Source organism: Lacerta agilis, chromosome 3 (assembly GCF_009819535.1).
Source record: "Lacerta agilis isolate rLacAgi1 chromosome 3, rLacAgi1.pri, whole genome shotgun sequence".
Classification (NCBI taxonomy): domain Eukaryota; kingdom Metazoa; phylum Chordata; class Lepidosauria; order Squamata; family Lacertidae; genus Lacerta; species Lacerta agilis.
The window spans coordinates 75,728,271-75,753,214 of record NC_046314.1 but is presented as its reverse complement, the minus strand read 5'-3'; the positions used below and the strand labels follow the sequence as shown (position 1 = coordinate 75,753,214).

Below are 24,944 nucleotides of genomic sequence, written 5' to 3'. Positions count from 1 at the left end.
TCAGTTTTTTTCTCCAGAGCTTGGAAGAAGTCTCTCAAGTAGTGGGAGAAGCAGCTAGGAACCTTCTCCAACTCACATTTTAATGTGAGCCAGAAAAGAATTCATGAGCTTTAAAAGCCTGCCACTCATTTGAAGCAGGCTGTTACAAGCCCCCAGAGTCATCTTTGGCAATAACTCGTAGCCGTGTAAGATTGTCTTCCATGAACAGTCTTAAGAGTGAGCCTGTAAGTGACTGTGGAGGCTTCAGAGACAGTGCTGATAGCTCTGGTTTCTTAGCTGATGGTACACTACCACTGAAGAAGCCCAACAGCATTTCTTTCAAAGTATTTCACATCAATCCCAAAGTACAAGGTTCTAATCTTTAAAAAATAATAATTAGAAAGCTCCAAATGGAAAGGAAAATCACAATAACTATCATATTCAGTCCTATAGGAAATATCAGTCTGAGTTCTCCAGCAATTGGTTTGGAAACCTGAAAAAGCTAGAATGGAGGTAAGAAATAAGCCATGGATTATGAAGTCCACTTTTGTGGCATTTTCTGTGAACGTGACCCAAACATTTTACAGAATTCCTTACATTTTGTTTTCAAAACATGTGGCCTTTCAAATACAATTTGCAAGTGAAATAAACCAGAAGACTGAACACATCATATTTTTAATACTTTCAAAAGTATCACCATGTCTTTGGAGACAAATCAAAGCACAGCTTCAGCTTCCAGTTTTATGAAATTGTCAAGAAACAAATGTTAGGAAATTGTTTCCTACACAGAATATGAACTCATCAGAAATGTATATTTAAAAGTCAAAAACTGCCTCTATTATCATTTAGAAATGGAACACAGAACAGGTAGAGGTGTTCTGAAATGCAATGCCAATTGATTGAGCTAATCTACACATACCTGTGGTTTCAAAATAGACTCTTTATTCACCATGTCGAAACATTGTTTCCATAACCTTCTTTTGATAAATCTTGGAAAGGTTCAATGGCACCTCATTATTTACCTTGACTAATGAATTTCTCCATGCTGTCTTTAAAAGGCTGGATGTGTTCTTCTAATGAAAACTGGCAAACTTTGCCCGCTTCTGTCTCACATCCTGAAAATTGAAGTAACACACTGCATTAGAATGAGATTCATTACAAACAAACTTAAGCCCCAGTATTGGCACTTACATCTGATCCCATGAACTGTTGGCTCCAGCAAGCTTTTATGACTGTTTTGCAATCACATGCAAATGCAACTGAAATAGAATCAGACCCATTTTGGATTGGCACAGTCAATGCCACTTTACTATGAATAGGAACTCTCAGGAACACACTGATTCACCTACATGTCAATATAAGCCATCATAATTTTCACCAATCCTCCTGCCTCCATTCTATGTTCCATACTGTTTCAGCACTGAAACAGAATAGAATGTAGTATGGAGGCCTAAAGCATGATTGGTGAAAATTAGATGCCTTTACTTGTGTGTGTGTGTGTGTGTGTGTGTGTGAAAGTGTTTACTAGTTTAACACTAGTTTATACCACTACCACTGGATGCAACCCAATGAACATAGTCTATTCAGATTCCTGGGGCCTAGGTTTGGTATCTGCGGACAAGACTGTAAGAAATGTGAATAGTTCTATTTTTTTCAAAAAAAAGTTTAACCAACATTTACTGCCTGGTAGGAAACTTAAAAACAAAACTTACATCAGCCTCAGAGAGGTAGGCTCATAATATATATACACATATGCAAAGTAAACCATATTTCTAAACTTTGTGGAATTGACTACTCAGCTACAGTAATTTACCAAGGCTCAGATCGCACACACTTGTAAACATGCTTAACTATACTACCATGTGAATTCTACTGACCTCAATGAAACCATTCATGCTTACAAAGTTAAAAATATACTTAAGTGTTCATAGGCTCAGTGCCTAAACAAATGCAATGCTAGGTCAATTTCACAGCAAGTGCAAGAGCTGCAGTGCAATATAAACTTCATTTGATAGACTATGTGGTCTCTGACTTTTGTTGTGTCTTCAGGCAAAACCAAAATGCTTTATGTGCTTATTTTTTGTGGCAGCTATGGCATATTCATGGTAAAGGATACTCTATATCTTCTCCAAACAACTGAGCTGGAACAACTCCTCTTTAAGGAAAGCTTACAACATTTGGGGATTTTTAATTTAGAAGAAAAAGGTGAGTGGGTGATGTGATAGAAGTGTATAAGATTTGACAAATGAATGATTAGTAAGGTTATAAATAGCTGCTAGTGATGATAGCCCATGTACTATCAGAACAGTATGCTTCTGAATAGCAGTTGCCTGTAGTCATGAGCAGGGAAAGCTTACTGTAGTTCATATCCTCCTCATGGGCTTCCTACAGCTGTCAATTGTGGGAACAGAATGCTGGTCTAGAGGGCCATTGGTCTTACCCAGAGGGCTATTCTTACATTCCTAATGAAGATTAGCTTTCATCCTCTTCAAAATGCTCAGGAAGGCCTTGCAGATGCCAGAAAAGAATCTTGCAAATATATCCCAAATGTTTCAAGAAGCTAACATGTATGTTTTGGTTATTCTCAGCTGGTGGCTCCTAGCAAATAATCACATTTCATGACTGCTTTGAAGTTTAGGTCATCTGCAGCTTATCCTTACAGCAAACCTGTATCCTCCCCTACAGCAAACCATTGTGAATAGCTGCCACCAGCAGGGAAAACAAAACCCAGGCAGCCTTCTATCCACTACCACCCCAGAAACATTTCTTTATGTGTAAGAAGTAATAAGCACATATTTATCATAAGGTTAAGTGGGTTACTAGCTTGCTTAGAGAGTGACCAGACTTTTAATTTAAACCACAATCTCTGGTTCATATATAACATTAAGCTATGAACTTAAAGGTAAATGCTACCAAATGCTTCTCCCAGCCACGTGGGATGAGAAAAGACGGGGAACTACAAGTCAGAGGTTTGCTCAGGCTCAATTCCGCTAAACCACGGTTTAGCATTGCCTGTGAACTGAGCCTACAGGTTTGTGTCACTATCAGGTTTCAGAAAACAATGCTCTACTACAATTTATGGAAGAAGGCAATCAGATGCACAGTTACATTCATTTTATATTAATTAACAAAATTATAGACCACATTAAAAAAATAAGTTATTTGCACAAGACTGAAATATTTATAAGAAAACGCCAATAAGATCAACAGACTTTAAAAACATTTAACCATAATAAAATGATCAGAATATAGATATAATCTGTATTGTTTCCAGCCAATGCGCACAGCACTAAATGATGGTTAAGCAACATTCCATGATACCTGGAGCACTGTCAGCACAGGAAGAATACCGGCTAATTTGCCAAGATGTTGGTATTTAAAATATTGGATTCTGTGAAAATCCACATTCATCCAATGAGAAAAAACTGTGCAAGGTAGTAATTTGCCTACAATCTTAAACCCACTTACTAGGGAGTAAGATCCACTGAATTTATGGAGGCTTACTTCAAACGAAATATGCATATACAATTGTATTATTTGTGAATCAGTCAAAAGACAAGAGCTGAACAAACAAATGATCAAAGGTAAATTTCTGATTTGATATTCATGGCATACAGTCTTATTTCAGCTTAATTTTGTAGGCTGAGGGGTTCATGCCATAATTCATAATCTGTCAGACGTCATGCACCTGGCTATAAGTCTACAAAAATACATCCAAATTTGCTCACATTTTAAGAATCTGCCCTTTTGGTTAGACAGTGAGAAAAATGGTGAGCACTTCTTATTTGGGTACTCTGAAAAGTTTCCCCAAATTTATTTTCAGAAATATATTAGGGATCTAGATCTTACATATTCCTGGAAAGAGAAACGCCATCTGATCTGAGTACCACAGAGTCATATAGAAATGCTTGAAGTCGGTAACTTTAAAGAGAGTTCAGATTTAATGCAGGGAAATGAAGCCAGGTTTATCTGAATCGCACACTTTTCCATGAGAAGAGAAAGACCTCTCAATTTTCTTTTATTTATTTTTTTGGTATTGTTAGGACTTATGCTAAGGACTGTTGAAGCTTCAAAAGCCTCTACAGACAGCTCCTTGTTTGGAGTTTTAAGGACAGTAAAACATGACTCACAGATTGACTGAAATCCTGGCTTTATTTTACATATGGTTTAGGTTTAGGAGTCTGCATGCAGCGATGTTTCAGTCAATTAACCCTTTCAGCAATATTTGTACAGGCTACTGAAGTATGTGGGTGCAGCACTAATGATTAGCTTGCCACAGCAATGTTTTACGTGGAAATCCTAAGAGGTTTTTAAGCAGCGGTCATGAAAACCACTGTTGAGTTGAGTAGTTCCATTACCTTGAAATGAATTGTGTCAACATTAGCAGTGTATGTGGGTTGTAGTTCATTAGCCTTCAGGACCATAGCCTTAAAGTACTCTTACATGCCTGCAGCCCATGTCAAAGTGACATGGACTCAGCACGATGAGAAAAGCAGCAGCAGGAGGGCTCCTGACAAGAATTCTGCATCAACTTCTATAGGAACTGCTGACCTGGGTCCACTCTGGGTGAGCCGGAATGCAACTGGTCAGATCTGGTAAGCTTGTTTTGTATGTCTGAAGTCTGAAGTTTATCTGACACACCACCTCTCAGCTATAAAAATGACTTTCCCTCCTTAAAACACACACACACACACACACACACACACACACACACACACACATCAGTTATTACAGGACTGCAGTCATTTCTAGAAGAAGAATGAAAAACACTTAGAAAAACAGTGAAAAGTACATAGCACAATGCAAAAGTGATATGTCTATGGAGGTTATACCAAAATTGTAAACCACTACAAAATGGGTACAGTTGAGAGAACCAAGCATGTTTAAGTGACTGACTGTGTCAGAATACCTTTACTGTCTTTTAATTGATTCTAGTGCACAGATTTCTGCATGAACTTGAAGTGGGCAGATGGAGACATAGAGAATGAAAGCCATCCTTTATAGAAGAGTCTTTGCTTACATTTCAATCCAGCATCTTCAATGCCCTACTGGTGAACTTAATTTTTCATTGTACAACGCATCTACTGAGTGTATACTGGACAATTCACACAATCAGTGTGATGTGTTGTTGCAGTAATGTCACCCAGTCTTCATTTTACTAAGCAAGATCCACATCCCCACGAACTTGTTAAAACAACAAATCCATGTTTTCTGGAAAGAGGATGATATCCTCCTGTGGCTATCCCACCTCCATGCACACTCAAGAAACCTGAACACCCAGTAGCTGAAAATGTTATGCCCCCTGTTGCAGGTGTGGTTTCAATTGTTGAACTGTGGCAGTACTGAGCTGCAACTATGTCATACATTAATATATCCAATGACTAGTCATAATTTAGTCCAGGGATCAGCAACATTTTTGGGTCTGCGTGGACACAAAAGCAAACTAGAGAACCTATTGTGAGCAACACACACCCCACAACCTATTGGCTATAATAAATGCTCTTTCAAGCCTACTTTGAGCGGGGTGGGACAGGAGAACCTGTGAGCACCAAGGAAGCACCTGTCGGTGTAAATGAGCCCCCAGACACCACACTGAAAATCCCTGATTTAGTTTTATCTATGCTCATTGATTATGCTCCTAATCAATTTGGAGCCTATTTTAAAAGAAGTATTTGCAATGGAACATCTTCCAATGTGCCTAAATATACTTTTTCCAAAGACAGAACCAAACTTCAGGTGTGAATGAAAGTAGTGGAACTGGATCCAAAAGTACTGGGACTTGAAAATATACTCCTTTCAGCATATTTTCAACAAACGCTAAGATGCAAGGGGTGGGGAACCCTGCAGGAGTTGACACAAAGTCCTAACTTAAAATTCTCCTGTATCGTTTCAATGCAGTAGCAGCCTTTCTCTTAACAAAGCAAGTTGATTTAGGTATTGTAGCAAGTGCTAAAATTTCAAGTGTGGAATGACAGAGTTACTGAAAGTTATTACTCGACACGACTGCATCTAGGAGGTCTGCTGACAGCCCGGAGAGATCAAAAGCAGATCAGGTTGCTTAACAAACTATATGTCACTGAACTGAGAAAGGCTAAACTGAGAATCCTGGAGAGCTGTGAAATCGGGGGCAATTGATGGAGCCGAACCAGTAGATATATTAATAAAATCCAAGCTGTCTCGAGTCCTTTGTTTATTAGAGTGTCTGGTACATAACAGATTAATGTCCTGCCACATAATGCTTTAAAACAAGGGCAGCAGAAATTGGTGGCAGCTGAACAGAATGATTAGTGAAATGTTACTTAGTTATAAAAACTGGACATGAATTCGTGCTCTAAAATAGAAGAAATGCCCCAATATGCTCTTTTGAAAGTCTAAAATTGCATCTTCTTTACGTAATACCTCTGAAGTTCCCCCTCACGCCAGTATTAGCAGACTCTAGTGCACAGTACTGCTCATAAAACAAACAGGGAAAATAAAAAGAAGGAACCTGTGCAATCATCCTGAAAACATATATAAAAACAATCTTTCCCCACAATTTTTCCCTTTTAAGCACATGTGCACCCAAGCTTATCATCCTGATTACACACCATAAAGAAAACATTTTACATTATTATAAAATAGTTTTAAGTTAGCATGATTTCCCACAGATTGCTAATACGCTGAGACAGTCAGTATGTAGCCACTCAGGCTAGCTGTTGCTCCATTTTATGTAGCACAACTTTCAAAATATAGGTAGAAATTTCAGAGGAAATAGCAATCACAGTGCATGATTAGATTTGGAAGGGCAGAAACAAATGGACTTTACACCCAGCAATCAACGGGAATAAGCAGTGCAGGTATACCGCTTTGGGAATTATTTTGTGCACCAACTTTGCTCATTAATAAGTCATTCTTACTTTTTCAGTTGTGGTAACTGTGGAGAGAGAAGTACAAATCAACAGTTTATACTTAAGGCTCTCAATGAAAAGTCTGATTTAGAATCTGAGCAGATAGATGACTCTCAGACTAGTTCAGTGCTAGCTCTTCCATGGGTCCTATGAACTTGTCCCTATCTTATTTTGGTCTTGTCATTATCCTCCCTCTGCAAGCCTTACCAAACAACTTAAGCTTTCTACTACTAAACATGGGATACAAGACACAGAAGTGGTACGGTCCTCCTTGCTCATGACACAGTTGAAGAAATTTGCTGTAGGTAGGTAGTAGCATGGATTTGCCTACAGATCAGGAACTAAAGGTGCTGGATAAGTGTTTAGAGCTAGGATAAAGCTTATGGCTTACATCTTAACCCAACTTCCACTGTCAGGATCATCAGGCGGGCAGGGTTTCCATTCACAGGATGTACAAATGAACATAAGAGGAGCTCTTCTGGATCAAGCCAAAGGCTCATCTAGTCCAGCATTTAATTAGCTAAAGGCCTGGGGGAAGAGGAATGCTTTGCCTGGCACCTAAAGATGCGTAATGTAGATGCTAGGTGAGCCTCCCTGGTGAAAGCTGGTTGTCAAGATGTTCTCACGATGGCCAGCCAGATGCCCATAGGAAGCCTGCAAGCAGGACTGGGAGTGCCACAGTACTCTCCTCAATTGTCATTCCCAGCAACTAGTATTCAGATGCATAGTGCCTCTGACTACAAGCAGAAGGAAGCAGAGGTTTCACTGATCTCTCCTTCCCCTCCGCCCCTTGAAAATCTGTTCCAGAAGGTTGGATGAATCTCGGGAGCAGCATAAGAGGCATGCAGGTAGCTGCAGGGAAAGGGGAGATGGGCAAAAAATGATGCTTCACCCATGAACTTGAGCAGGAGCCCCTGCTCAATCCCAGTTCCCTTCATGAATGGAAGGATTCTTCCATTTGTGTAGGGCTAGGTAGGATCCAGGCCTCTGAATGTAAGTTTTACTAGCTCAAGGGAGACAATGTGTGACACTGCCTTCTCAATGGCAGTACCCCATCTATGGAACACCTTCCCCAAGATGATGCCTCTGTCCCTCATATGGATGATGTCTAGACACAAACTGAAGACATCTTTGTTTAGTAAGACTTTTCATACATGAAGCTCAAGCAAAATTTCAGCAGCTGGCATTGTTTTTGTATATTTTTGTTTCTTTGTTTTAGGGATGTATTTTTAGATGTTTTTAATTATTGCTTGATTATTCTTCTGTGTTGTTCACTGTCCTATGCTGTCACAGGAGGAAGGGCCATAAGAAAGAAAGCTGATGATAAATGACTGGCAAGAAATATATATGACAATATGCTAGAGGAAAATAAGAGTATGCTTGAGCCTCTATGTATATGTAAGGAATCTGTGTTTTTGCAAGTAAGAAAGAGATATATGGTGGGGAATGGGGAGTAAGAGTACATATCTGTTTAGTTTAGAAGTTATTGGACCCCTCCCTCCCCCCAAAAAGAGTATTCAGCTATTACGATGAGCATCCAATGGTTTATAAAACTTGCAAAAGCCATCAATAAATTCAGCTAAGCCATTAAAAGGATTCTTTTCGTCAAGTCAAATTGCACTAGCTTTAATGCCATGCTAAATTGCTGCTTTGAAAACCTCAGAAAATTGTTTCTCATGTGAGAAGAAACTCATGTCATGTTTTTCCAACTGCTTGTGACTCTTAAGAGCTTTATCTTGCAACCTTAATCACCAGTCTCCATTTAGAATGACATTGTGTGACTGTCATGGCATACATGTGGAGGTCCAAAATTATATTAAGCCAGAAGCAACTGAGAGATACTACATGGCTTCAGATTGGCTTGTGTAACCGAGAAGCAGGGGAAATCTCCATTAATAATGGCAATCTCAGAACTTGATTATTGCAATGTGCTCTATGTGAGGTGACTCTTGGGCCTCATCCCAAGGCTCTAGCTGATGTGAAATGCTGCGGCGAGACTTGTTGGGGACAGACACTACTGTGCTCCAAAGCTTGCACTGGCTGCCCACATGCTACAGGGGCAGGTTCAAGACTCTTGTATTAATTTACAAGGTCCTTAATACAAGGTCCATGATATCTGATGCCTTATAGCCCTGCTCAATCACTGTGTACTTCAGGGGAGTCTCTGTTAGTGGTCCCCCATGGCTCAGATACTTGGCTTGTATCCACAAGGAGGTGTGCCTTCAGCACTGTGGGCCCAATTTTCTGGAACTCCCTTCCAATTGAGGTCAGACAGGCCCCCATCCCTACTGAATTTCAGTGCTTACTGAACACTTAAAATAAAAATCCACCAGGATCTTTAATTGTGGGACTCTGAAGAACATTTCCCAAAGGATCCAACACCAGCTTCTGGAATTGGAAAAGCAGAACCATTTCAAAGCATCATCTCTAACAGCCCATCTCAGGACAGATACCGTGGTCATAGGTATCAAAAGCCAATAAGAATTCCAAGAGAACAATAAAGGCGGTTTCAGTTCCAAACTGGATCTGAAACCCGTCTGAAATATATCTAGAAAATCAGATTCATCTTGTAATGACATGTTCAATCACCAAGACAAGAATATTAGCAACTGTCTATGGTTAAATAAACACCTGTCTTGTTGAATATATGTTGTGGTTTAAGACCATCCTGCTGATTTGGAGAGCTAGATTAACAGAACAATCCTAAATCATAAATTAGCTCCACTGTGTTCAGAAGAACTTATTTCCAGGACTGCAGCCTAAATAGCCCATCAAGAATACTCTGGCACTTTTAACAATTTATATATTAAACTGTGGTCTTAAATATTGTGCCATGCTTTCCATGTAAGTTATTTCAGATTTTCTAAGTGATATGTCAGAAAATGAAGACTTCCCTCACAGCCCATTCACCTTCTCAAGACAAACCACATAAGTTATTTTTGAAAAGCTCTAAATATGAGAAGTGCAATTCTAAAGGCTTATGTAGAATAACTGTTTTCTCTACTGTAGAAGCTTAGTTTTGCAATCAGTTGCTGATAACATTCACTTGAAGGCTTTTATTCATATCTGTGACATACATTTGGCTTTATGGGCATCATATCTTTCAAACTTTAGATACGCAGAGAAAAATCTTCTGAATGTTTCTCAAAAGGGACTGCAAACTTATGTACCTCGCAAGTCTTTTTTAAGTTTGCGGAGATCCTTCTGAAACTCTTCAAATTTTAACTGAGTAGCTTGAAAAAGGTCCTGTGGCTCTGGAAGAGGGAAGATGCATTGTTCTTTTCCAGCATCCTGACAAAGCATAAAATAAATAACATTAAAATATTAAAATATTAGCAACTGAGATATGAGCTCTACTTTTAACACCTACTTATTAAAGCAAATATAGTATCTAAGTAGTCAAGGTATAGGCTTGTTAATAGCAGACAAATGGAATCCAACAAGCAAATGGGCAATATCACTTGGTAGCTCATTGTGTGCTGGTGGAAAAGATGAACTAGTCTCCAACTATATTCAAAATGGTAGAGTAGAGTAGAGTGGCCAGAGCCTCAAGATGAGTGGGATAGCTGTATTTTTCCAGCTGTAAAGCAGATGGAGACCAGGGCATAGTTACACAAGAACAGGGACTGGAAATCTGTAGCCATCCAGATGTTGTTGGACTACAACTGCCATCACCCCTGACCACTGAGCTAACAACCTCTGTACAGGGGAAAGAGACAGCTTTCTCATCCCTGCGTTGAAGCTCCCTGTGCCCATTAAGCCCAGTAGTAATATGACCTGAAATTTATTTCCAGATTCATTTATGCAAAAATGATGTACACATTTTCTCAGGGAAGGAGGCCTGAGCTAGTACCATTGCCTTCTCAAAAATACGGATATGCCAGGGTAACATGAGAATGCAATTTCCAATTCTAATTTCAGTGTATGCAATTTTTATGCATGAAGTATTAGTTTTTGTTGTAGATGGCATGTACAATCTTGAATGGATTGTTTTGGCTGATGTCTCTGACGCCACTGAGGGGTAAGCTTCAATCTACCCTTCTGGTAGTTTTTCTTTAAATAAACAACACCATGTTATTTTGCTTATTGTATTTTATACTGTTGTAACCCACTGTGGGACCTTAGGGTGAAGAGCAGGTTAGAAATCTAATTTAATAACCATAACAACAACAGCAACAACATTTCACCTCAAAAATATATCCACGTTCCTAGCAGATAATGGTCAATCAAAGCTATATGCAGAGCATATTGTCACACTTAAACCACTAGAAGACAAGGAATTAAGCTTCAGTGACAGAAGCAAGAAAATCAAAACAAAATAAGTTAAAATGGAGAAATTTATACCTACCTCATCAAAATTACGCAAATAATATGAGACAATATATGACAGGAGACTTCTGCTGTTGTCCTGTACAGGGGCAAAATTAAATAATGAAACTATTGTGCATAAAATGTATCGAATTTTTGCTCATCATTTCTATTTTTTATACAATTGGTGAACCATTAAACTAGAAGATGAAGGAAACTTAGGAAGAGGACAAGAGCATTATAACTCGGAGCTGCTATGTTAGCAGAGAAGCAAGAGCTGACATATTAAATCAGGATTAAAGGAAATAGAGTCCAATCTTGCATGCATATGAACAGAGAATTAAAGGGAGTGTTGAATGCCCAAAATATGAGGGCATGTGTACAGTCTTTTCTTTTATCCTTTGTTTCATATATATCTAGCTGTTATTTTCAGATAGTAAAGGGCAATGACAGAGAAATTAATGGTGATAGGGATACCAATGGACAGAATGTAAAACTCTATTAATGATTCCTTAAACTGAAAGTTTCTGAACTTTGTCTGCTTCAACTTAAACCACTGGATACTGTTTATAACTGAACAGTAATGCAATTAATAGGAAACAAATGCTGGAGCTTGAGGGCAGGTTATCCAATGAACTGTTGACAATATGTTTAAAGAGGACAAAACAAAGTACTTCTTCATGCAAATCACACACATAGTTTATGAAACTCATTGCCACAGGATGTTATGGTGGTCACTATGCATAGATATTAGACAACTACTTTAAGGAAAACTCAGTCAAAGCCTATTGGCCAAGACAGTTAAAACATTGGCCAATTTAGAGGCTGTATACCTCCTGTTACTAGTGACAAACATTGGATAAAATTCTCCATTATGCCCTGCTTGTAAATTTCCCTGAGAATTTCTGGGAGGCAACTGTTGGAAACAGATTTCTGGGCAAGATGGAACTATGGTCTGACTAAGAATAACCTTTCTTATTTTCTTAAAAAGGAAAGAAAAAGCATAACAATTTAATTTAGAATCACTAATAAAGGAACCTGCATGAAATTCAAAGTGCAATACAGCTTCATTTTGGAAAATATGCAGATGTAATGATAAAACACAACAATTTCAGTACAATTTTCACTATGTAGAAAAGGAGGGTTGTCATTTTCATAGGTGATCCCTAAAGCATGTTCTGAAATTTCAAGAAGTGTGCTGAGGACACAGCAAGTATAAATGAAGCTACTTAAGCCTTCACACCAAACAATGCTCCAATCCACAATGATCCAATATTAAGTTCCTGCAGTAAAGTCTATACTGGCTCTCCCCATTGTTGGGTCTGCCAACATAAGTGTGCTGGACATCACATTTGAACAGGAAGAAAATTGCCATAGACACTGATGAAAACAATGGATTTTTGTATGAAAGCTCACAATCTGAGAGTTACTGCAGAATAAGGAAAAACTATTATCTAAAATGTATAAGCTATTATTCGATGGGAAATAAAAGACAAGCTGGTTGAAGCCTCAATTACCCACTGGGCAATTGATATAGGGTATACTATAGAACGGGACATGGGTGGTGCTGTGGGTTAAACCACAGAGCCTAGGGCTTGCTGATCAGAAGGTCGGCGGTTTGAATCCCCATGATGGGGTGAGCTCCCGTTGCTCGGTCCCTACTCCTGTCAAACTAGCAGTTCGAAAGCATGTCAAAGTGGAAATAGATAGATAGGTACCCCTCCGGCGGGAAGGTAAACGGTGTTTCCGTGCGCTGCTCTGGTTTGCCAGAAGCGGCTTAGTCATGCTGGCCACATGACCTGGAAGCTGTACGCTGGCTACCTTGGCCAGTAAAGCGAGATGAGCGCCGCAACCCCAGAGTCATCCGCGACTGGACCTAATGGTCAGGGGTTCCTTTACCTTTACCTTTATACTATAGAACTAAACCTCTGGGAGAAAGTCTGGAAGAAAGAAATTTACTGCATGCTACATGTTGAAAGAGAACTACATGAAAGTGATTCATAGATGGTATTGAACTCCAAGTAGACTAGCTAAAAACTATAAAGTGGAATCAAATTTGTGCAGGAAATGTAAAGAAATGGAAGGGGCTTTTTCATATGTGGTGGGCATGCAAAAAAGTTAAAGAATATTGGGAGATGATATATAATGAGATGGGGGAAAATGTTTAAAACAACATTCCCCCCCCAAAAAACCCCCAGAGGCATTTCTGTTAGGAATGGTTCAGACATTTATGTATGCAACAACAGTGGTTCGGATCCTGTTAGCTCAAAAATGGAAGGTGAGGGAGGTCCCTAGCAAGGAGGACTGGTAACTTATGATGATAGAAATATGCAGAGTTAGCAGGTCTAACAAGCGGAACAAGAGAGCAAGAATCACAGGTATTTAAAGAGGAGCTGAAAATTTTCATTGAGTATGTAGTAAATAATTGTGTACAGATGAAAATGCTGGAAGTATTAAGGAAAATTCAAAAGTATAACATATTTAAAAGGGATGTAAGATGGGAGAACTGAATTAGGGGGATATATAAAAATATGCAGGAATGGTGGGTAAATTAAAAGAACCTTGGAAGGGGAGGGAGGGAAGAAGTTGAATGGATGGCTATAATGGAAGAGGTTTATTTTGAAATATAAAAATTGAAAAAGTAATAAAAATTATTTTTTTAAAAAAAAAGAGTATGGAAACAAGACTTTAACATAACAGATGTGATCAACCATTTATTTAATGACTGAGGTAACTACAGGGAATCTATGAGCTAAAGAATACAATATTAAGTTTTACAACAACTGAAAAGAACCAAACTTACGCTACTCTTGACATCTTTTAGTTTGGGAAGTATGTCTAACCCAAAGCCATCTGCTTGTCCTCTTGTCCTGTTTCCACCATTCATGTAATTCCCAAAAGCAAGGACCAAACTTAAGACCTGCATAACTCCTGAGCCATTCTTCAGTGTCTGAGAAAACAAAATACAGAGCAAATTCTTCATCAGAAATATTTGGTTTCATTTAAGAAATAATAGACAATGGCAATGGCGAAAATGATTGTTTGTTATAAGAAATATATATGCTGTAACTTACTTTTGCATATCATATTCATGCTATGATTATCTCAATAAAACCTCAATGGTAACTATTTTGTAGGACTTAACTGTTATTCACGGGTTACAAATAAAATAAAACCAAAATGTTCAAATGCTGAAACTTTTAACACCACCCCCTGCCCTTCCCTGACACAGGAATATCAGTACTTATTAATCATTTGGTATCATTAAGGTCACTCATCTTCAAGATATACACATATATAATAGGGAAACCCAGCCAGATGGGCAGGGTATAAGTAAATTATTACTACTATCATCACCATCACCATCATCAGGGTTTCCCGGTTTCCATTAAGGGACAGAACTTGTTAAATTTGTAGAAGAATGTTTAGGAAATGTAGCACAATTTCATATGTGTCTACTTAACAGTAACTCCCACTGAGTTCAATGGGAATTATTCCCAGATTAAAAGGATATAGGATAGCAGCCATAGATTCTTATTGTAGTTAAGTTTCAAGATGTTTAGCTAATGTCAATGTCACCAAATTACTCCAATCTGATTATTAGAAATTATAACAGAAAGGATGTTTACAAAAAATAACACACACATTAAGAGAAAAGGCCAAATAGTGTTTGTTTAGAAAATGCTAAAGGGAAGGCAGCATCAGTTACAGACAGAAGAGATTTTGCTTTGGCACAGGAAGAAGGTACATTATTCTCTAGAGGTTGGTGTGCATTGGCTACAGACTTGTGATGTTATATTTTAGCACTGAAAGCCAAATCTTAAGATTTGCTTTGATCTTGAAGCACAATCATAAAATGTTCCATTCAGCAGGACTGCTATCCTTCACATTTAATGAGCAGCTAAAGTAAATAAAACTTTTGAAATATGAGTATGCTGAACAAGAAGATTAAATATCAGCAAATCTAGCCCTCACATCAGATGGTCCAAAGTTAACCTACCTCACACAGTTTCTGCAACAATTCAAGTTTGCTGTGGATGGAGGAAATGCTTTCAGAAAACGTTGACTGGAACAGGATACAAAAGACTCGTTCTGAGAAGTTGGGAATGAGGGACAGCTCATAAAGAAACCTGCCAAAGTTAATGAAAAGTATTGTTTATATTTATTATATGAACTTCACAGGTAAATTATTCTCCCACAAAGCAGAAGGTAGCATTGCAGCCCAACAGAATACCCAACCATAGGGTCCTTACTGTTCAGGTTTGTCCAAAGACTTGGCATTCTCCTTTTCTTTACTTGACTTGCCATGTTTTTCTATCTTTTCAAGTTCATCTGATTGTGCTCTCTTTAAAAAAAGACAGACAAAGAGAGGGGGGTGGAGGGAACATAATGGTTTAAAAGCAGGATACAAATACAAATAAAAGAAATTATATAATGCTCATAACAAGTTAATCAATTAAAATCAGTTACGACTCCTCATATTAAGAAATTCAGCTGTTTATATAGATGGTTTCAATGTTTTCAGTGACTTAGTTTATTAAAGAATGTTACATGCAAGAATGTTTGATGCCGAACAAAACTTCTCTAAATGAAATGTTATGACTGTTAATAGTTTGCAAGAGATCTATTCATTCAAGCATACATAAAGACAACTCATGGTCTTCTCTCTCTCTCTCTCTCCCTCTCTCTCTCTCTCTCTCTCTCACACACACACACACACACTACACCACACCTTTTGAGCTTTTCATATATTTTCCTGGATCTAGTGTCATTCTTAAGCACATTTTTTTTCACTAGATAGTTGCTTGTACCTTAGGGCAATCTGGTCTCCAAAAACACATTTACACATTTAACAAAGTAAGGCATGATGACCTGAATCAAAGTTTTCAACACTATTGATATACGAGTCAATATTTGTTTTTGGAGGGTGGGGGGGGGAATTCTTTAAGTGAGTTATTTATCAATTGGTTCCAAAACCATGGGAGATGAACGTTAGTAAAATGCTAAACAAATCCCCTTTTACATAAAGATTTGCTCCACTTAAGATGAAACAAACACAGTCAAAAATCTCATTTCCCTCTAATATTGATGTGACTTTCTATTAGCAGGTTCCACTTTTCAACAGTATTCTGTTCAAAGGAAAGAGCAACAGTTATTTTAGAGGTCAAAGTGTTGTAACAGCAGACGGGTTTTTCCTTAAGTAGCATTACGTTTGTAGTATTTTAACATGAGTATAATACCCATCAAACACTGAAGCTGAATAAACCCATGTGCCTGCTGTAATACACACACACACACACACACACACACACACACACTCCCTTTCTATAACAGAGAACATCTGACAAAACAAAATAATAAATAAATAAAAATCCTTCCAGTAGCACCTTAGAGACCAACTAAGTTTGTTCTTGGTATGAGCTCATACCAAGAACAAACTTAGTTGATCTCTAAGGGGCTACTGGAAGGATTTTTATTTATTTATTATTTTGTTTTGACTATGGCAGACCAACACGGCTACCTACCTGTAACAGTGAACATCTGAGTTTTGAGCACTGAGTGCTTGAATACATTCTGAATTGAAGAAGTATATGCAAAAGCAATGTTTGGTATAGACTTTGGGGTTGTATTAATAATTAAATTACATAGCCTCCATGAGATAACAATTGAACATACTACAGAGCTGGGCACAGGAAAGTACAACCGGGATCATGATATCTCATATTATAGTTTAAAAGCAGTGTCTGTTGTGTTAGTCCTGATGGCTCAATCTTTCAGAGAGCATGAGACCACAGAAATGTGACAGTAAAAAAACAAAAACAAAAACAAAATCAATTACTGTATAAATTTTCCACACAGGATTCACAACCCCTAAAGCTTCCACTCTTCCTATGTCGATGCCGGTGCCGGTCGCCACCAAAGAGCAGGGCCCAACCACTGGTCAGGGAGGAGAGGGGAGAAAATTAGACATCTTGCCCAGGCCCAGATGCCTGTCTGGCTTTAGGTCTGGTCATGGCATTGAAGCTGACATCAGGAATCACAAGACAGAGAAACCAATAGGAGAACATTTCAATCTCCCAGGACATTATATACAAGATCTCAAAGTAGCTGTCTTATTACAAAAGAATTTCAGAAATAGACTGGAATGAGAAGTTGCTGAATTGCAACTTATTACCAAACTTAAAAACATGGAGAGACCTGGTCTGAATAGAGACATTGGATTCTTATCTCATTATACATGATAAAGCTATTTTTAGCCATCTCACCTCACCCCTTGCTATTTCCTGTAAGACCAATTGCAGTCGTTAACAGTCGTCAACAGGTTTACCACACCTATCAGTCAATCACCCATTCCCACCACCCTTCTGAGTAATACCCCTCCCCACCCTCTGATATAAGGGTCTGGTGACTTCTGTTTCAGTGTATCTGAAGAAGCACACAGAAGCTCATACCAATAACAAACTTAGTTGGTCTCTAAGGTGCTACTGGAAGGATTTTTTTATTTTTTTATTTTGTGCTTTAGTGGGTCTGCTCATATCTCCAGAGCCATTTCCAGAAAGCAGTCATTCGGCTGCTGCTCAGCATTACGGGAGCTGTCCTGTGGTGTCCCACAGGATTCTATCTTTCCCCCTATGCTATTTAACATCTACAGGTGAAACTTGAAAAATTAGATTATCGTAGAAAAGTCCATTTATGTAACCAATTGTTTTCATTAGCTACTGGAGTTTAATATATGAGATAGACTAATGACATGCAAAGCGAGATATGTCAAGCCTTTATTTGTTATAATTGTGATGATAATGGCGTACAGCTGCTGAAAACCCCAAAGTTGAAATTGTTAATTTGGGGTTCTCATCAGCTGTACCCCATAATCATCACAATTATAACAAATAAAGGCTTGACATATCTAGCTTTGCATGTCATGAGTCTATCTCATATATTAGTTTCACCTTTTAAGTTGAAATACTGAAAGAAATGAACCTTTCCATGATATTCTAATTTTTCGAGTTTCACCTGTATATGAAGCCCCCTGAGAGCTGTCATTAGGAAATTTGGAGTTAAGTGTCATCAATATGTGGATGACACCCAGCTCCATCTCTGTTTTCAACTGAATCAGAAGAGGCAGTTGAAGTGTTAGACCAGTGCTTGGAGGCAGTAATGGGTTGGGTGTGGCCTAATAAACTGAAGCTGAATACTGAAAAATCAGAGATGTTTTGTCTGGGAGATGGGAAGATGTCCTGCTCTGGGTGGTATTGTTCTCTCCTGGAAGAAGCAGCTCCACAGTTTTGGTGTGCTCCTGGATTCAGTGCTGTTGGAAAACAGCAAAATATCTCTGGGTGTGAGTCCTAAGGCTTCCATCCAACTTCTAAATTGACCCTTGGGGAGAACACTAACTACACTCCATGATGTGTTAACTTTCCACATGCAGGAAGGGTTCTAGGTGGGGGAAGACCGAAGAAGCAACTCCCTATATGTTACTTGATAAAGTGCATTTACATAGAGAGTCATTGCTGACCGTTTCAAAAGATTTTAAGTCTTTGGTCTGGTGTATAGTTGCCAACTCTAAGGAGCCCAGACCCCCTCCCCCATTTTGGGGGGCATCTCCCCAATTGACCATGCCAAGCCACAACAGCCTCCTTCTCCGCTGAAAGAGAGTGCAGGTAAGGTGCCTGGTTGCCCACCCACTTTTCAGTCTCCTGGGCCCCCTCCCTCCTCTCCAGAGGCCTCAGCTTGGACCTGGCACCCCACAAGCCCCCCGCCATGGAGGTAACTTGGCTGCCACCTGTTGGCATCTGGGCAGGGAGAAAAGGGAGTGGTGTGTGATTGGGCCTGCTGTCGTCCCCCAGCAAGCCCCCTGACTCAGCCTCTCAGTGTCGGCTCCAGCCTGAGCAGGGCTGCCTCCCATGCTCAGAGCCCAGCCGCCCAAGCCTTGGAAGCGCCAGGTGAGGGGAGGGAGGTGGCATAGTCTTCCCTGGGGCCAAGAGGCTTCACCCTGGTCTGTGCCTGCTCGGTTTCAGCCTCCCTACATCCTTCTGTCCTTCTGATGGGGTGGGGGTGGGTCAGCACGCCCCCAATATTCTATTCAAATTTGTGCCACTGGTCTGGTGAAATGACCTGGGTTTCAGATCCCTTGAGACCCAATCTTTGTTAGCCTACAGGCAACCTGAGAGAAACAGGAATTACAGGAAAGAGGGAAGTATGCTTTCAGTACAACTTCAAAGCCTCATTAATAAACACAGGAAAATCTGCAGTGAGAGATTAGGATTATGGGACATAGGTGCCACTTCAAGTGTGCTGCCCTACCTTCAAAGGCAGCACAAGTGACTAGGTGGGGAAATAGGATTCTGCTGCCCTATGTTGCACTGAGCCAACACGTTCCATAGTATCATAGAATTGTGGAGTTGGAAGGGACCCCCATGAGTCAGCAGTGTGATGCAGCATCAAAAATAACTAATGCTATTCTAGGCTGCATCAACAGAAGTATTGTGTCCAGGTCAAGGGAAGTAATAGTCCCACTCTATTCTGCCTTCATCAGACCACACCTGGAATATTCAGTCCATTTCTGGGCACCACAGTTGAAGAAGGATATTGATAAGATGGAACATGTGGAGAGGCGGGTGACCAAAATGACCAAGGGTCTGGAAACCAAGCCTTATGAAGAATGATTTAGGGAATTAGGTATGTTTAGCCTGGAAAAGAGGAGACTGAGAAGAGATATGATAGCCATCTTCAAACATGTAAAGGGCTGTCACATGGAGAATGAAGCAAGCTTTTTTTCCTGCTCCAGTGGCTAGGACACAAACCAATGGATTCAAGTTACAAGAAAGCAGATTTAAAGTAAACATCAGGAAAAACTTTCTGACGGTAAGAGCTATTCACCAGTGGAACAGACCCCCATGAGAAGTGGTGGACTCTCCTTCCTTGGAGGTTTTTTAAGCAGAGGTTGTATGGCGATCTGCCATGCATGATCTAGTTGAGATTCAGTAAAATGTTTCTCCTGCATCTTGCAATATGAGCTAAGTTTTCTGGTACACTATTTGTGGGCTGCGTCAAGTGTCAAGTCTCCAAAGCTAATTTTGGTTATATTTGTCTCTCTCTGTGTGCATGTATATAAAATTGAAGCCAAATTCAGGAAATAAAAAGGACATTCCTATTCCCCTCAAGAGCATTTTGTCAAAGAGAACATTCAACATATTGTTCACATAAAATTTCATTAGCTCCTGATTACACTTGAAACATCTTTGAAACAATACATTGAAATAAATTAAATAGAAAACTGATGGCACAAGCTAATTGTAATATAGTACAGCAAACAAGACACAAGATAATATTCCTGCACAGTTCCCCATCAAATATACTTTAAGTAGGAAAGTAAAACCAATTGGGTGGGAGTCTCCTGCAAGACACTTTTCAGAACTCTCATCTCATAAATCCTTGACTGCTCATAAATATATTGTTCTTCACATATACATATGTATTATGTATTATTAATCACAGCACATCTTTTATTGGTGGCTGATAGCAGACTGTGATGTAAGGGGAGGGGGGAATAAGATAAACCAGAAAGTGTGTAAGAGCCACTCCTTCCCCAATTGCTACATTAAATACACTTTCCATCATTTTATACCCAATAGCTGTATTCAGAGATAACAACAATCTATGATAATGAGTCTTTGTCTAGGAGAGGAGGAGGTTCCTCATAATCCTGGGGGTGGGGAGTAACAAGTGGGGTGATGCAAGATTCTGTCCTGAGCCTGGTATTGTCCAACATTTTTATAAAGGAATTAGATGAAAGAATGGAGGCGATGCTCACAAAATTTGCAGGCACCAAATTGGGATGGGTAGCTAATACTGCATAAAATAGAATTAGGATTTGAGAGGACCTGGAGAACAGTTTGGAGAGCCAAAACTAACAAAATAATTTTCAATAGGGACAAATGAACAGTTCTACACTTAGGCAGGTATAACTGGCGGCACAAACATAAGATGAGGCACACCTCGCTTGACAGAAGTACATGTGAAAAGGAACAAGCTCGGCATGAGTCAACAGTGTGATCCAGCAGCAGCTCATGGGTCCTTCAGGTATCCACAATCATGTAGCTTCTTAATCTCCTCTTCTCTACGTTAAACACTAGAGCCTCTTTAATTCCATGTTACTGTAACAGCTTCTTCAGTAACCATTCAGCAAATACACAGAGACTGGAGGAGGAGGAGGACAAGAGGAAGAGGAAGAATACCCATGGTACTATGATGTCCATAACTATCCCCAATAACACAGAACAATAAGCCTAAATCTGGGTTTCTCACTGGAAAATAGAAAATGTCTAAGATGTATTCAGTAACTATGCAGTTTAACAAGTCTTTAATTCCTTAGTAAACAGGAATTAAGCCCTCAGGATTGTGGCTTTTGAAATTAGGGTGTGTTTAGACTTGGAGGCTGCCCAACTTCTTCACATCTCGAAGGAAAAGCGCCATGCCAAACATATGTAATCAGAAAAAAGTGATTACATTTTGAAGAAAGATCATAAAACAAATGCTCCCATATGTTTCAGAGATCAAATAGAACGTCTGAGAACTAGTACCGCAGTGTTTTAACTGTGTAGTAAAAAGAATGTTCAGATGTGACAATTAATGAATGCAGTGTATGAAAAGTAACAGGAAAGGTTGTGCAATTAATAAAAGATTTTGAAATATGGAGCAGGAAAACCTGGGCAATTCTTTTCGGGCTTCAGCAGAAAAAGAATCCTCCTTGTTCTGGAGGGAAAGCTGGGGGTGAAAGAGAAAACTCCCTCCTTGAAGAGGAGTTAAACTAAAGGAAGAATTATTTGAGACACTATATTTTTAGCAGAAAATGTAGGTGAGATGGCGCCAGCTGCAGATCAGAGTTCCAGTTAGGCCCACTTTTCCAGCAGTGATATCCACAGCAGTAGCTTCCTTGGCAAGCTCCTCTTGTCTTCTCCTCCATACAGCAAGAGCAGTAGCAACTCATAAATCCAGGGAAGATGTCAACATTTCCCCAGGCTCTCAAGGCAGTGGACCCCAAAGACAAGAGCAAAGCAGTGATGTTTCCTCCCCCCTGCTACAGTTCTGAAAAAGTTTAAGATTAAGAGACTCGCCAAGAAGATTATTTTCACTCCAGCTTGTTGTTCTTTCTTTTATGTTTAATAGACAAAGCAGCGCAAGCCTCTATGAATATTTTTGCCATAGTAGCCTGAACAGGTCCTTTCAACAGCTTCATTGCTACTTCCCTGATTAACAGCTAGTGTCACCATCACAACAAGGCTAAAAAGCAGGTATTTATATTATGTTTCTACCCTACATGCATCTCTTTCTTGCTGTTAGGGACAATTAAGGGTGCTAGTGATGAGCTATTAAGCCATTTTACAGTGGGTACCTATCACCCCTCCCATTATTTACCCTATCATCCTTTGATATTATCAGAAGAGCTATCTTAAACCCCCACTATGCCACAAGAAACAACAACAACAACCTGCCATTCACCCTATGGCCCCCAGGGTGGGTTACAGCTATTAAAACTCAATGTTAAAAACAATCACAAAAATAAAGTTGAACTAAAATATACATCATGGATGTAAAACCAAAACAAACAAAAAAACAGGGTAAAGTAGTATGCCTTCAGCATTGGCCCTAAGGTGTATAATGAAGATGTCAGATGGACCTCTATGGGGAGTTCCACAGCTTAGGGGGCTGCCACAGAGAATGTCCTCTCCTGGGGCAGCACTCCCACCTAGCTCTGAGCTTCTGAGAGTGGTGGAACAACAAAGAGGGCTCCCTTTACCCATCTCAACATCCAGGGTGCACAAGCACATAAAAAACCTTTTCGGTAATGGCCCCAACAGGAAACCTATTGGAACCTATAAACTTCTTGAAAGCATTAGAATATATCCTTTTTTACACATGCTTTCATTCACATTTAGTAACTAATAGACAGCCATGCTCAGCAACTAATTTTTAACAGGGACTGTACTTTTAAAGACAATATGTATTGTTGTAAGCTTGAAGAGGGATGGAATCAGGGCTGCTGGAATTCCATTAGTGGCCCTGGAAAGAATTTATTTTGTTAGGAACAATGACTAGGAAAGAGAGATCCTACAGGAAGGTTGAAAACGCTTTTGGCAAAAGAGCATGCTCTTCTCTTCTCCATCTCCTCCAGAAAGCAAGTTTGGACTATAAACTGACATCATTTTGGGGCTGAAGTCTGAGCTATGGACTTAGTTTAGGCATTGGGGTAGGAAATCCATTAAAAATATGTTTAAGTTACTCTTCCAAACCACTTGAGGTGGGGGGAAGCATATATTGGTGTACTGTACTTCAGCTTTCCATTTCAGCTTGGACGCTCCTTGGATTTTCTTTAAATTTAGGTAGAATTAGTATCACTTATGAACAGACAGTTTTGTGGCTTTAAAGTGAAAGCAGATCAGTAGCTACATGGAGGGAAAATAATGTAGACTATAGCAATTAAATAAAGAGATAAAAGTGAATACAGGAAGAAAATGGATTTTAAAATAATTATTTTAAATATACTCATGTTAGACGAAAGATAAGATTTAGTGCCAACCAATCCCTGACCTTACAGTATATTAATGTGTGTTAATACTGGCTTTTGTTACATGCTAAGAATGATTAAAATGTAAAACAGCTATTCCACAATAAAACCAGCAGCTGACTATTAAAAATGCACCAAATAGATCTGGCACATGTCCTCTGACTAACTTTTTGATGTGTAGGAACATAATTTTTCCACTGTGCTTTCCTATTATGCTAGACTACATGTCTTAGTCTACTAATTTGTAATGTCCTGTCTTTGAGGGGTTACACAATTTCCCAGACCTTTTAATTTCTGCATGGTGTTTTCCATTTGATTTGAACCAGGAAACAGTTCTATTATAGCAACACTCCCATAGCCACAACATAATGGCTATGCCCTGGTTTTCAGGCAATCAGAAAGTGCTAATAATAATACAATGAGTATATATTCATGATATATATTTGTCTTGTTACTCACATTCTCATAAAGGGCTTGAAGAGTCTCTAAATCAACCACAGAGTTATCCAAGTTCACAACAGCTGTGAAAAAGAGAGACAAAAGTGGAAAAGGATTACATGTCAATATGATAATCCATCAGGGAAGAAAAGACTAAGCACAATAGTTTTTTATGACCCACTGGTCATACAGCTTAACGGCTTAAAGTTTATTAATGCTTTGGAAAAGTGCTGTGTCAAAGATTGTGGACAAGGAACCTGGTGGAGCCAGGTGTCAAATGTTAAGAAATCCATGCCCCCATTCCCCTACAAGACACACATAGGATCCCATGAGTACGGCGAAAGTCAAAGATCAGAGATAAGCTTTACATCAGAGTTTCATGGTCCGACTAAAAGCATTATAGAAAATCACAAGTCTATTACAGCCAAACACACACACACACACACAGGAGACCTGTCACTGGTTGGGTTTCACTCTTAAACTGATTAATCCATAGATCAACCAGTGACCTCCAAGACACCTGACAAGGGTTAAATCTTCTATGCACTGAAGCCAAAGATTTCATACAGATACAAAACTATGCTTTTCTGGTCCCGAAGTAATCTATGTTTTGCCACAGATATCCATTACTGTTCTTTTCGTGTGAAAACAAATGTAGTTAGCCATTACACTAACAGCAATTTCAGTCAACCCAACTTCAAAAGGAGAAAATGATGATTATGATTAACAAAGACACCAAGGAGGAAAGTTAAGATAATTCAACA

The 24,944-nt window shown here is 39.2% G+C and overlaps 1 protein-coding gene across 2 annotated transcripts in view; it reads right to left on the bottom strand.

Moving 5' to 3' along the window:
• Nucleotides 1-24,944, bottom strand: part of FMN2 (formin 2) — a 154,752-nt gene that overhangs the window by 30,592 nt on the left and 99,216 nt on the right. For both annotated transcript variants that reach the window (XM_033144343.1, XM_033144344.1), the window contains 7 exons: nucleotides 24,202-24,263; nucleotides 15,428-15,519; nucleotides 15,175-15,304; nucleotides 13,978-14,124; nucleotides 11,215-11,274; nucleotides 10,037-10,157; nucleotides 1,002-1,094 (listed from right to left, as the gene is read on the bottom strand). In XM_033144343.1, the coding sequence (XP_033000234.1) occupies nucleotides 1,002-1,094; nucleotides 10,037-10,157; nucleotides 11,215-11,274; nucleotides 13,978-14,124; nucleotides 15,175-15,304; nucleotides 15,428-15,519; nucleotides 24,202-24,263 (705 nt within the window). The remainder of the gene's footprint in view (nucleotides 1-1,001; nucleotides 1,095-10,036; nucleotides 10,158-11,214; nucleotides 11,275-13,977; nucleotides 14,125-15,174; nucleotides 15,305-15,427; nucleotides 15,520-24,201; nucleotides 24,264-24,944) is intronic.